Below are 13,354 nucleotides of genomic sequence, written 5' to 3'. Positions count from 1 at the left end.
ATCAAAATCTATTTCCAGAAAACTTCTCTGGTAGGATTGGAAGCTTTTACAAAGCTAAAAGTAGCTGTCCTGAAATTTTCACTGCTAGGTTTAAATATTAAATTTACAACCTTAGGTGAAGCTTTACCTTTCTTGATGCAATTTCCCTCGAGGTCTTGAACATAACCTTCTAGGCAGTTCTCACACCAAAACCCAGTGGTGTTATGGAGGCAGTTGATGCACTCACCACTCTCAGGCTTACAAATCTTTGGAGTTTTAACTGGGTCCACGTGGCCATGACACTGGCACTCCATACAGATGCTGTCAGAATTGTAATAGCCATTGTCACATTCATTGCAGTTCTGGCCCATGTAACCATCTTTACACCGGACACATTCAGGTTTCAATTCACCCAGTTCTGAAAGAGAGAGAAAATCAAAATAATTTAGTAAAATTTCAAGCTACAATTGAAAATGCAAAACTACTACTAGTCCCCCCACCAGAACAGTTTACACACCCTGCCTACTATCTCCTCTCAAACTTAAGAAACACATGGAATTCAAACTAATAATTTACACCTTATTTATTAATTGTCCAGTTTGTTGTGAGAATGATAGGGCCACCCAGAAAATCTATTTAGGTAGAGAAGGAAAGAAGTGTGCCTACATAAAGAATCTGAGTAACTGAGATGGATAGGCACTCAAAATTTTTTTATTCCTTCCTCTTCAGCCATGTCAGATGGAACAAAATACAGTTTTTTTTTGTTTGTTTTAAAGTAGAAGCCTAGTGCTTTTTTTTTTTTTTTTTTTTTTGGCTGTGTTGGGTCTTCGTTTCTGTGAGGGCTTTCTCTAGTTGGCGGCAAGTGGGGGCCACTCTTCATCGCGGTGCGCGGGCCTCTCACTATTGTGGCCTCTCTTGTTGCGGAGCACAGGCTCCAGACGCGCAGGCTCAGTAATTGTGGCTCACGGGCCTAGTTGCTCCGCGGCATGTGGGATCTTCCCAGACCAGGGCTCGAACCCGTGTCCCCTGCATTAGCAGGCAGATTCTCAACCACTGCGCCACCAGGGAAGCCCCAAAATACAGTTTTAACAAAAACTTCCTCATCCCTCCCTCATGTCTCATTTCACATATGTATTTGGATTTGACTGCAAATTCCTAGAAAGGAAAACCTATACTGTTTTTATAACTCCCTTTCACCTACAGCATCTAGAACTTTATCAACACACTTTCTACCTCGTGATAATTGATTCACTGATTTTTCCTCTAAAAATGAAGATTTAGGGAAAGGCCTTACTTATGATACAACTGCCTGTAGATGTCACTGCTGAACAAGGGCAGCGAAGACATTCTTTAGTGGCATCAGGACTCTGATAAAATCCTTCTTTGCATTCTTCACAATGATCCCCTCTGCTATTATTCTGGCAATTTAAACAAGCACCTAAAAGAAGCAAATCATTTCAAGAAGTTAAAGATTTACTCTGAAAGCACAGTAACTTTAAATAGATCATACCTGCAACCAAAAAACCTTAAGAGTTAACCAGAAAAAGTTATCCACCAGAGATTGCACAGAGTTCAGTTTCTACCCCATCTTATTTCTATACTAAACAGGCCTATCAGTTCTGTGTCCCCTACTAGATTGTAAACTCTTTAGGGAAAGGCTAGGTACATGACTAGAGTCGCAATAAGCCCTTGTTGATTGATTGACTACATACCAAAAGCAGGCCAACAATTTGCAAAGAAAAAATAAAAACAACCTAAAGACCTATTAAAAGAATAGATAAATTGTATTATTTTAATAGTTGGGATACTGTAGTTAAATTAGTGAACTACACCATATGTATGAACACACATAAATCCTAAAAACAACGTTGGTTGAAAAAAGCAAATTGTAGAATGATACATAAAGAAGGAGAGTGCTTACTTATTTTGTAAAAATTGATTGATTGAAATAAAAATTTTAAAAACCACACTAAACAATACTAAGCAAATGGATACATAATACTCTAGGCAGATGGATACATACATATGCAGTAAAAACTAAATCCAGACTGAAAGGGTACAGGCAAGTTATATGCTCTGTTTGTCTCTGTAGAGGGAGGGAGAAAAACGAGAGCAGGGAAGAAAACAAAGAGGAAGAATTCCAACTCTATTTGAAATTTTCTATTTCAAATATGTAACTATAAATATGTATTAATATTAAGCAAAATACCAAAGTGTTAATATTTATTAATTCTTTGTTATATTAGTCTCCATATTTTTTTAAGATTTTTTTTTTGATGTGGACCATTTTTAAAGTCTTTATTGAATTTGTTAAAATATTGCTTCTGTTTTTTATGTTTTTGGTTTCCTGGCCCCAAGCCATATGAGATCTTAGCTCCCCAACCAGGGATCAAACCCACACCCCCTGCATTGGAAGGCAAAGTCTTAACCACTGGACCACCAGGGAAGTCCCTCTCCATATGGTTTTATATTTAAAAATTCAAAATAAAAATGAAAACAATTAATAAAGAAAATGAAAAGGAAGGAGGCAAGCAAAGTTATGTGTTTCTTAATGATACTCCTTTGGTTCCCTACTAGTAAGGACATTCTACAGGCACTGAAGCAGCATAACATCTGCAAACAGGAAACAAAAATGTGTAGTGTAATTTACATTCCACAAAGATTCAAGGGGACACTCAGAACTACTATTACAGAAATAAGTGAGTAAACTCGACAAAGAAATCTAGGAAGACAATGAAATTTTTACATGATAAGCTAAATATAGTTCAGTGCAAAAGTATCATAAGTAATTTTATTTGATTTCTTTTCCTTACTAGTGAAATATTTACAAAAAAGGGGAGCGAGAATGCGGCTGTGGAATAAAATGGTCTGACAACTGGAACAAGATTTGAAAAACCAAAAGAATGGAAATTATTAACATACATCTCAAATCTCAATTCTTATGTGATTACAGCAAAGTTCCTTGAAACTTCATGAACTTATTCAGAAAGACATTTTTTTAAGTTTATTATATGAACACTTAACTCTGAATTAAATCAAATTTGCATGTAAATATCACTTTTAATTATAGAATTTTTTAAGGCCTGATAGTGTTAATGATGTATTTCATATATGTAACAAAGTAGTATATCCTCATACGTTGATAAACACTTAAGGTACTGATTTCTTCGCAGATCTTCTTATATCCTGATCCCTCTTTAGCTATGTATCATTGTGACAATAAAAATAGCTGAAAAATACATACTAGGAAACTGTAGATTTGGGCTCTAAAAATAAAATAAATGTCAAAGTGTTCTGCAGGTTGGAAAAGTCAAAACCTGCTTTATGTATAAAATCTGTCTACCTGCTCTCCCCCTATTAAAAATGTCCAATGGAAATAATTTTCAAGAAAAATTTCTGATAATGTCCTAAACTTTAATATAAAAATATCTCAAAAATTAATAGTTCTGAAACAGAATAAGGATGCATTCCAATAACACGCCATTTGCAATGTGGCAAGAAAAGGTCTTATTAAAAAACAGTATATATATATATATATATATACTTTTAATACTTTGCTCCTACAATGTTACTGGACCTACATGCTTATTATTTTGGGGCTTTCTACTATTCTAGGTAAGACCTTCAAACGTTTGTTGTTGTGCTTATCACAATACAGCTTCACTCTCCTAAACCATTTATATTAGAATATTTAATATTTTTTTCCAGAAGAATTTCTTATTTCAATTTGTTTTACGCGACAAGCCACAATGAGAAATCAATAAGAAAAAATAAGCCTACATGGTAAATATGTTATCTGAAAAGTAAAGGAGGAAACAAGTATAACAAAAAACTCATCAGTTTTTAAAAACTCATCACTCTACATTGCTTTAAAAATAGCATGCATCTGGAACACAGCTATAGAAAAAGAAAATTAATAAATTAAAGACGGTAAGACATAAATACACCAGAATGCTAACAATAGTTGTGAGGGGCAACAGTCCTTTAAGTGTTTTATTCCCCTCTAATTTTTAAATTGTCTCTCTTATGAACTTATCACTTTTATTTTTACTATCTTAATTTTTTTCTGATTACAAAATTAATACATTGTAAAATGTATCACATGTATATTGTAAAATATTTCAAAAACTCAAGCAATTTTAAAACATTTCATGTACAAAATTGAAGATTGATTTTTACAATAAAAATAAAGATCATAACTTTTAAAGTCCATATAGAGCAGGAACTAATAATATGAATTTGCTTTTCTAACAGCTTACAACTCCTCTTTGGGAGGCAACATAACATAAGAAAAATGGTATGTATTTCATGTCAGATATGAGTTCCATTCTCAGCTGAACCTCTTACAGCTATGTGACCTTCAGCAAATAGCTTCTCTGAGTTTCACTTTTTTAATATGTAAAATGGGATAATAATTCCTTGCCCAATGATTTAATGTAATGTAAACATTTCAGAGGGTATATGTAAATATTCCATAGGATATAATGCTTCAAATTCCTCATCTACAAACTAGGAAAGCTGAACTAGATGAGATCTAAGTTCCCTTTAAAATCTGAAATTTGAGAATCTTTCTTTTATGATAAATGACATATAAAAATTAGGTGAAGTGTAACTTTGTTCATTATGCTCTGCCTGGAACCTCCCAAATATAACAATACTGCCTTAAAATTCACATTTTCTTTGCTGAAAGATGGCCAAAGGAGCAAATCCAAAAAAAAGAATAAGTGTTTCCTGAAGATGATCTCATGCTCCTTGGCTAAGCATCAAAAAAATCTGGTGGTGGTAACCAAGAAAATAACTGGTCAAAGAAAAGAATGTAGGGTTCTTTTCCAACCAAATTCAGTGACAAAGCTTTGAAAGCATAAATCTCCACCTGTAAAAAGCCTTTTCCTTATTTATTTCATTACCTCTAATTCACATATAAACCTGTCAGAAATGCAGCAAGGTACTTTGTTATAAAAAGAAATGCCTAATCTTCTCTATGCAACAGAAGACAAACGTCAACCTGTTAATCAGAAAGAAGGCCAGCCTAAGCAAACAAGGGAGAGGGTAACAGAAAATAAGGTCAGAGAGAAAGGCAGAGGCCAAAAAAATGTAGTCATGGAAGGAAGTTTGAATTTTATTCCAAGAGGGATAGGAAGACTTTGGAGGGTCTGAGCATGGGAACAACATGATTTGGTTTTACATTTTTAAAAGATCACGCTGGTTGTTATGTGAGACTGGACTGTGGTGGGGTGGGGTTCAGAGGATGAGAGGACAAGGGAGAAGGCAGAATGGTCAGATGAGAGCATGTCAAAGTAGTTCAGAGAGATGACAGCTGCTTAGACAAGGATGATAGCAAAGAAGGTCATGTTGAATGTCAGGCTGACAGAACTTGCTGACGGACTGGATCTGCAGTAAGGAAAAGAAGCAAATGTGACTCCTATGGTGCCAGTCACCAAAATGAAGGACACTAGAACACTAGGAGTAAAGCGGGCTTAGCTTATATAGTAAAATGAGGAGTTGTTTTGGATGTGTTAAGGCTACCTTGCCACTTAGAGCAGCGGTCCCCAACCTTTTGGCACCAGGGACTGGTTTCATGGAAGACAATTTTGCCATGGATGGGGGTGGGGGCGTGGGGGGATGGTTCAGGCGGTAATGTGAGCGATGGGGAGCGGCAGACGAAGCTTCACTTGCTCATCCGCCGCTCACCTCCTGCTGTGCGGCCTGGTTCCTAACAGGCGGCGGACTGGTACCGGTCCACGGCGGCCCGGGGGATGGGGATCCCTGACTTAGAGCATTCAAATGAAGATGTCAAGTGCACTGTTAGATCTTTGAGTGTAGAGATCAAGGGAGAAATGTAAATCTGGTAATTAGCTCATTTGTAGATGGCATTTAAATTAAATCCAAGGGACTGAATGAGATCATTTAGGGAGAGTATAAATGCAGAAGACAAATGTGTCAAGACAAACAAACCTCTGAGGCACTCCAGTGCTTATAGGTGAAAAGAAGAAGATCTAGCAGAGCTGACTGAGGAGGGAAAAAAAAAAAAAAAAACAGGAAAGTGTGATATCTTAAAGTGAAGAAAGTCACTGAGGAATGAAGGATGAAGGAGTGGTCAACTCAGTCAAGCTACTGACAAGTCAAGGTACTCACCATGAGACACTATGAATACACAAAGTCGCCTTAAATTCTTAAAAAGAAGTACTCTATGTGAACATAAAGTTTTAGCTTAAAAATGACAGTCCCTCCCACCTCCATTTAAGGGAAGTCTGTGTTCAATAAAGAAAATCTAGAAAAATACAGGAGAATAGAAACAAGATAAAAATCACCCAAAGAAAGCTGTTATTAAGATTTTGAATACTTTTCCTTGCATCTCTCCTTATATAGAGAAGTTTGGGTTTTGCTTTTTAAATAGTCTAAACATATGGCACATGTCGTTGTATACCCTGCTCCTTTCACTCTCTCATGTCGTTATATTTCATTCTTTAAAACATTTTCATGGCAACATAACAATAGTTGCCATTTATTGACTGCTTGTAATTAGCCAGGCACTGTATAAACATATTGCATTGAATCTTCACAACATCCCATTAGGCAGTTACTGTTATAATCCCAAATTTCTAAGTGAAAAAACAAGGCTAAGTAATTTGTACAAGGTAAGTCAAGATTTCACTTTCTGTGCTCTTATCATGTATTGCCTAGATAACATAATTTGCTTCATTCCCCGCTGTTAGAAATAGAGTTGTCTTATTTTTTAGAATTATAACTGCCACTGTGGTGAGCATCTTTGAACATAAAGCTTTTTACGAATTTCAAATTATTTCCTAAGAATTGATTCCTGGAAACAGAATTACTGGATCAGGGAAATATTTTTAAGACATATTGCTTTCCAAAATATTTTTCTCAATATATTGTATCATGAAAAGGTTACTTTAAAAATCTACTTCAATCTAAAACACAAGGTATAGATAAAGACTAGGCAGGTGGGGAAATAAGAACTGCAAAAACACAGTAAGTGGCCACCAGAGGGCAACCGTATCACAACACTGTTGAAAAAAAATCTTTTCAAAATTTGAGACAAAAGGAAAGACTGATTTTATATTAAGCTGGCAGTTTTATATTAAGTGTTTGCACTCTTTCACATTAGATTCCACTTTTATTATATTTCCAAACAGAGGAACCATTTATTTCTTATTACTAGCTGCTTTAGAAATCATAACCATGAAAAGGATTTCTTTTGCCTTAAATTATCTCCTGAGCAAAAACAGGTTGGGATTTATGTGACACTAAAGAAAGCTACCTCGCTGCTGCAAGGAAAATTAGAAATGAGAACCAGCAATGTAGACTGCTTCCTGGTACCATAAACGACCTAGGGAGCAATTTAAATCAACTCAGCATGATGAAGCATTTCTGTCGTTCTGTAGGATTGAAACTCATCTTTGCTCTGTAAGTTTCTCCATTCATTTGTTCATTTATTCAACAAAAATTTAGCAAATACTTACTATGTGCAAATATCTTTGCTAAATATTGTATAAAATGGTGAACAAAACTGGTATGAAACTTACAATGTAGTGAATAAACCATATATGACTCATAATCACAAATAAATATATAATTACAAACTGTGATGTATGCTATGAAAAAGATACAAGTGTATATGAGAGTGTGTAATTGGGAATTATCATTTAGCCTGGAGCATGAACTGCTTTCTAATGAAGTCACTTTTAACTGAAGGCCTGAAGGAAGGATATGGTTTAATAAGGCAAAGGGGCCAGGGGTGGGGGTACAGGTATATTAGAAAGACCATTCTAGGCAGAGGAAAGATCATGTATGAGAATCTTGGGACAGGGGAACATAACACGTGTTAGGAGTAGAAGCCAGTATGACTGGATCACAAACAGTAAAGAAAAAGAATAGCACAAAATAGAACTGGCAAGTAGGCAGGGACCAGATCACATAATTGAAAAAAAAAAAAACCACAATTTCTTCTAAATCAATTTGTTTCACCACAGACTACAGGATTAGAATGAAGAATAAGATTTCAACACATTTTTCCAAGGTACTTTCTTTTCAAATATTCTGCTACCTTGGTCTCATAAAAACACTTGTACTTGTCAGACTAGTATGTTCTGATTTTTTTTGTTGGGGAAAAAAAGATTTCCAAGGAAGTATCTCTAATCCTTACACTCAGGAAAACTGAAGAGCAGAAAAGTTAATTGTCTTTAGTTTTAAACAGTTTAACTAAGTTTGCCTAGATGTGGTTTTCTTTGTTTTTATACTGCCTACGGTTTGCTGAGCTGTTTGAATCTGTGGGTCGATGTCTTTCATTAATTTGGAAAACTCTTGGACATTATCTCTTTAGATATTTGCTTCTGTCCCAATATCTCTCCCCTTTCTTTCTGAGCCTTCAAGTACATTTATGTGAGACCTTTTGGCTATTTCCCACATGTCTTTCCTGCTCTATTCTTTACATTGCATTCTTTTCCTCCATGCTGCAGTGTGGAAGTGTGGATATTTCAAATTGAGCTGTATTTAAATCTACTAACCTTGTCTTCACTGTATACAATGGTATATAACCTTGTCTTCACAGTATATACTGTATACTGCTGTTAAGTCCATGCAATGAGGTATTAATTTCAGACATATTTTTCAGTTCTAGATTATTCTTTTGATTATTTTTTATAGATTCCAAATCTCTTGAAATTTTGCCTCTTTTCACCTATTTTGTCTGTTTTTTCCTCTATTTTCTTAAAATATTAATTTTAGTTATTTTAAAGTCATTTTATGCTACCTCTAACACTTGGGTCATCTGTGGGTCTGCTTCCATTGTTTTTCTCTTTATTATTGGTCACATTTTCCTACCTGAGCATTGTCTAGTGTTTTGATTGCTAGACACAATGTACAAAGAACCACAGATGATTCCCCTTTCCTCTGTTAGACAGATACAATGAGAGGATCACCTCAATTCAATCAAAAATTGAGATAGGTTGAGGATGGACTGCAATTTTAGTATGAATCAGTTCACCTACGGTTCATCACTACTTCTTGGTCATGACCCTCTAAGGCTTTTGACTGAAAAGCTAGCAGGCATGTGTCTCCTCAGCTCTGAAAGACTGCAACAGATTAGTACTTCCCTTAAGTAATGTGAGCCTAAGTCCCACTCCACACACCTTTGAATCTGGCAAGGTATTGAGAGAGAGATGGTTGTATGTTGTAGCAGGTCCTCTCTTTCTAAAGAGATTTTGTCTCCTAAGCACCACAAGACTGAGAAATTTCTTTCTACCTTTTGGAACAGCCTTCCATCTCCTGCACAGTCAGCTTATGTCCTGTGGGAAAATTGGCCTTGTGTTTAGGGCTCCTCTAGTTTCCAATTCATCACGCGAGCCCCAAATGACTGCCAGAAGCTCTTCTTGTATCTCTTTCCTCAAGAAGAATTCTTTTACTTGGACCAAGCCTGCTCCTTAGTCTGTGCCCAGAATCAGCAATGTCCCTTGAAAGGAAAAAGGCTGGTTGATCATCAGCTTACTTAGGAATACCCTGTCTGGAATTTTAGTGCATATAGTTTTCCTTTCTTCCATGGATCTCCAACCAATATGATTTTTGAAATTTATATATCTTTTTTAAGTTGTTGTAGCAGGAGTTTGTCTTGCTATGACCTATTACATCCTACTTAGAAGAGAAAGACCCTTACAAACTATTTGGGAGAATCAACTCATAGATGAAGGACTTCAAAGTGAAAAGAACAGTGCACTAATTATATAAAAAGGTAAGGAAAGTGTGTACCTGTGAGGGCATCACAACTGGCAGACCGATTATTGCATTGGCAGGGCAAGCAGCCATTCTTATTAAAGTCATAATATCCATCTTGGCATCTATCACATGAAGAGCCGGTGACACCCACTTTGCACTGACATTTCCCAGAACTGCAAATAAAAGCAAAGACAATGAACAAAAGTAAATAAGTTTGAAAGTTTTGTTGCCTAACATCCCATCATAGATGATCTTAATGTAGAAATAGTTTCAACTAGATTCTATTCACTAGATGTACTGAGTGATTTTTATTTTGAATTGGAAGTTGAGCAGCTTCATGACTATATTAATTCAATTAACATAGTACTAACACTAATCATTTTTGACAATTTAATCCTCTGCACTTGGGTAGTTTATAATAGATGATAAAGGAACCATGGAGAGTACAAGTCCCTGGTCCTTCAAAATCTTTATTTACTAAAAGCACTGGGGCATAGAACTGGCACTGCTGCTACATCTCATTCCTGAATCATTCCACAGTTCCCTCAGCATCCACACTGCCCAATCTGGAGAAGAAATACCACCCAACCCTCATGCAATCTAGCTTTTGGCTGAAGAATATGAAAGCCAGGACCTTAATGAATGTGCTGGAAACTCAACATGATTTTCTACGTTAGGTCAATGCTTTATTAAAATATTTCTGATAATTAACTGGAATTCACAACTAAGTAAATATGACTATAATGGGGACCTCTGTTGGTTTCTGAATTAAATCCATAGAACAATTCTAGATTATCAACCCCCAAAAAACACTAAAAATCTAAAGTAAGAAAAATATTTTATTTAGTATCCCATCTCTTCCTATTAACCTGTTTTCTTAGGTGTCAATTACATCAGTGACATCATCTCTCTCTGATCAGTGAAACTTACATCTTTGTTGTAATTTTCACCTCTTCTCTCTCTACCCCATGCTCTTCCAATCACTCCCTCAAATCCAATATATCACCAATTTCGGTCAAATTTTCTTTCAAATTTTCTCTTGTTATTTACTCTATAGTCACCCCTCTTAGAATATCTTTCCTCTTCTTCACCTCTCAAAATTTTTCCTGCTTTCAGGCTCATCTTTTCCCATGAAACTCTTCCCTGACTGGTCGACAGAGATCTTTTGGCCTCCTGACATCACACACTCTATACCATACATTTTATTCCTAATTATGGACTTTTCTATATTCTTTCATATATGTAACTCTTGTTTCTCTAGTTAGATTGGTAAAGACCTTAGGCAAAGGCCATATCATGCAGTTTTTTAAAAGGTTATCTTCAAGACTTAGCACGAGCCTAGGAATAGTGTACTCTATTTTCATGTCATACATCTTACTCGGTAAGTTTGCTGAGTTCAGGGACCATATCTTAGCCATCTTGGTATGCTCAGATTCTAGTATAGTTCCTGGTTTGCTGTAGGCATTTAATATATGCTTGATAAATAAATGCTCAATACACAAATTGAGTTTTGGAGTTAAGCACTGGAAGGGAAAAAGAAAGATGAAAGACTATACTAATTACTAGAGTTCTCAAAACAGCTAAAGTACTTTCTCTTTTTCAACCTTTCTTTATATGCTCATTCTGGACATCAAGTTTTTAGACTTCATCTCAGTAAAATTTTGGCACCAGTCATATTGGATGGGAGACAGTATAAGGTGGAACTGCATTTCAATATAATTATTTTAGAGACTGAGCTCCTAATAATGAGCCCCCATGGGGTTGTTCATTTTAGTTCAGAAGACTAAGCTAAAATTATTAATACTTACACAGCTCTTACACATGTCAGTTAAAGTAATCCCCTACTGCTTCCCATATTCCTATTTCTGTAATAAAAATAGAAGTTCTAAATTTGAGTTATTGGAACTTTGGGTTGAACTTTGCAGAATGGAAGTAAAGCAATTTTCAGCTGTGTGTATTCTACTTGTAGCATACAAACCTAAGAATTATTTTTTTAATTTGAGATGTGCCTCTCTGTTTATCAGCATGCCCTCGGCTAAATAATGAGGCTTTTGCTTTCTATCCTAAAAAACTATTTTGAGCAGCTAGAGTTGAAGTTTACTTCTCTCTCCCACTTACCATGGTTCTTTGCAATATCCCAGGGTATGCCAAAAAGGAGTAGAAAAACAGTTCTACATGGTATATTTTTAAGGCATAACTCAAAACCATTCCAGAAAGGAAAGAAAGCCAGGCTTATGTAAATAATAAATACTTAACATATCTTAAAGCCTTATATCCTGAGAAGTCACCTATCAAACTCTGTATTTCTATCTTAAAGCTGCCTAATATACTTGGTTACGTAATTTCTTGACTTACAAATAACTTTACAGAAAATGTAAAATGGAAGCATCTGAAAGCAGGAGTGATGATGATGATGATAAAAACAATGTCATCATTTATTGAGGGTCGATGTCAATAAATATATATTCTCTCTAATCCTCAAAATAACTCTACAAGGTGGCAGTCACAACCCTCATTTTACTCCTGAGGGAATTCAGAGGGTTAAAGTTACTGTCCACACCTAGTAAAGGCAGGTTTATTTATACAAAGCCAGACTTTCCCACTCTGCTACCGACCCTTTCCTCAGTTTAACTCTGTATTTGTACAGGAAATCTGACTGCCAAATAACCTGATACCCACTTGCGTATCAAGCTTCATTCTGTAGATTCCAAGCACCAAAATTCACCATTTATTTAGGTTCTGACCCCAGTGAGCTGTTTCTGCCTTGCCCAGAATAAATCCCAGTCTCTTTTCTCACTGCCAGTAAGTTTCAGGTCTTCCTTAACAAAAGCTGAGAGTTCTTTCTGCTTGAAGAGACTGCAGCCTAACAAAGTCCAAGGTTCTCAGAGACACAAGCCCAGATATTCTGATGTTTAGTTAAAACTTAATTAAAGTTTGTATCGATCATACTATAGAAGATGATTATTCTCTTTAAAAATGCAACAGAAATGTACATTTCCAAGTCTCTCAAGTAACTGCAAAAAAGAAAACAACTGAAAAAAAACCCCAAAAGCCCACCTGCATACATATACGCAGTCTTACACCAGAATACCCCAAGGTATTTAAAGATCTAGCAAAGTAAATCTGTATTCGTCAAATATGAAGTTCAGGATTATCTTATGACTCAACAAGAAGGAATCAGTCAACTTAAGTCTCACTATACTGTCAGAAAATTATAAACGATATAATGTACCTTTTGGAGACTGGCCTTAGCCAATTTCCAAGGCTTTGGAAAAAATGTTAATCAAAATATGCTTGCTCCCCATTTCTCTATAGACATTAGGTTATTTGGTATACAAAAGAATAAACAGTTACTTTTAATGACAGTGTCTGCCCAATCCACCATCTATAAGAAAAAGGTATTACCTTGGAATACCTAATCACCTAATAACATCTCATAACCGTAATATAGCCAGTGTTCCCAAAGTAGTTGCTATTCCTGTAAGTGACCTTTCTCTTCATAGTTCTGCTCTAGACACTCGGAAGACTGATTTAAGCAGGCATCTTTCTCCCTGGAGAATATGCTCCTTAGTTCTTCATTAAAAAAAAAAAAAAAGTGGCTTTATGAATCTTGATAAGGTGGTTGACTAGTCTAGATACCATG

The 13,354-nt window shown here is 35.7% G+C and overlaps 1 protein-coding gene across 1 annotated transcript in view; it reads right to left on the bottom strand.

Annotated features, from left to right (window-relative positions):
- The window catches only part of MEGF9 (multiple EGF like domains 9), an 84,019-nt gene that overhangs the window by 6,324 nt on the left and 64,341 nt on the right, over positions 1–13,354 (bottom strand). The window contains exons 3-5 of the mRNA XM_068552494.1: positions 9,745–9,884; positions 1,274–1,417; positions 128–397 (exon numbers count right to left, since the gene is read on the bottom strand). Coding sequence (XP_068408595.1) covers positions 128–397; positions 1,274–1,417; positions 9,745–9,884 — 554 coding nt within the window. The remainder of the gene's footprint in view (positions 1–127; positions 398–1,273; positions 1,418–9,744; positions 9,885–13,354) is intronic.

This window comes from Eschrichtius robustus, chromosome 10 (genome assembly GCF_028021215.1).
Source record: "Eschrichtius robustus isolate mEscRob2 chromosome 10, mEscRob2.pri, whole genome shotgun sequence".
Lineage (NCBI taxonomy): Eukaryota > Metazoa > Chordata > Mammalia > Artiodactyla > Eschrichtiidae > Eschrichtius > Eschrichtius robustus.
The sequence above is the reverse complement of the archived record's forward strand: the minus strand, read 5'-3'. Positions and strand labels throughout refer to the sequence as shown.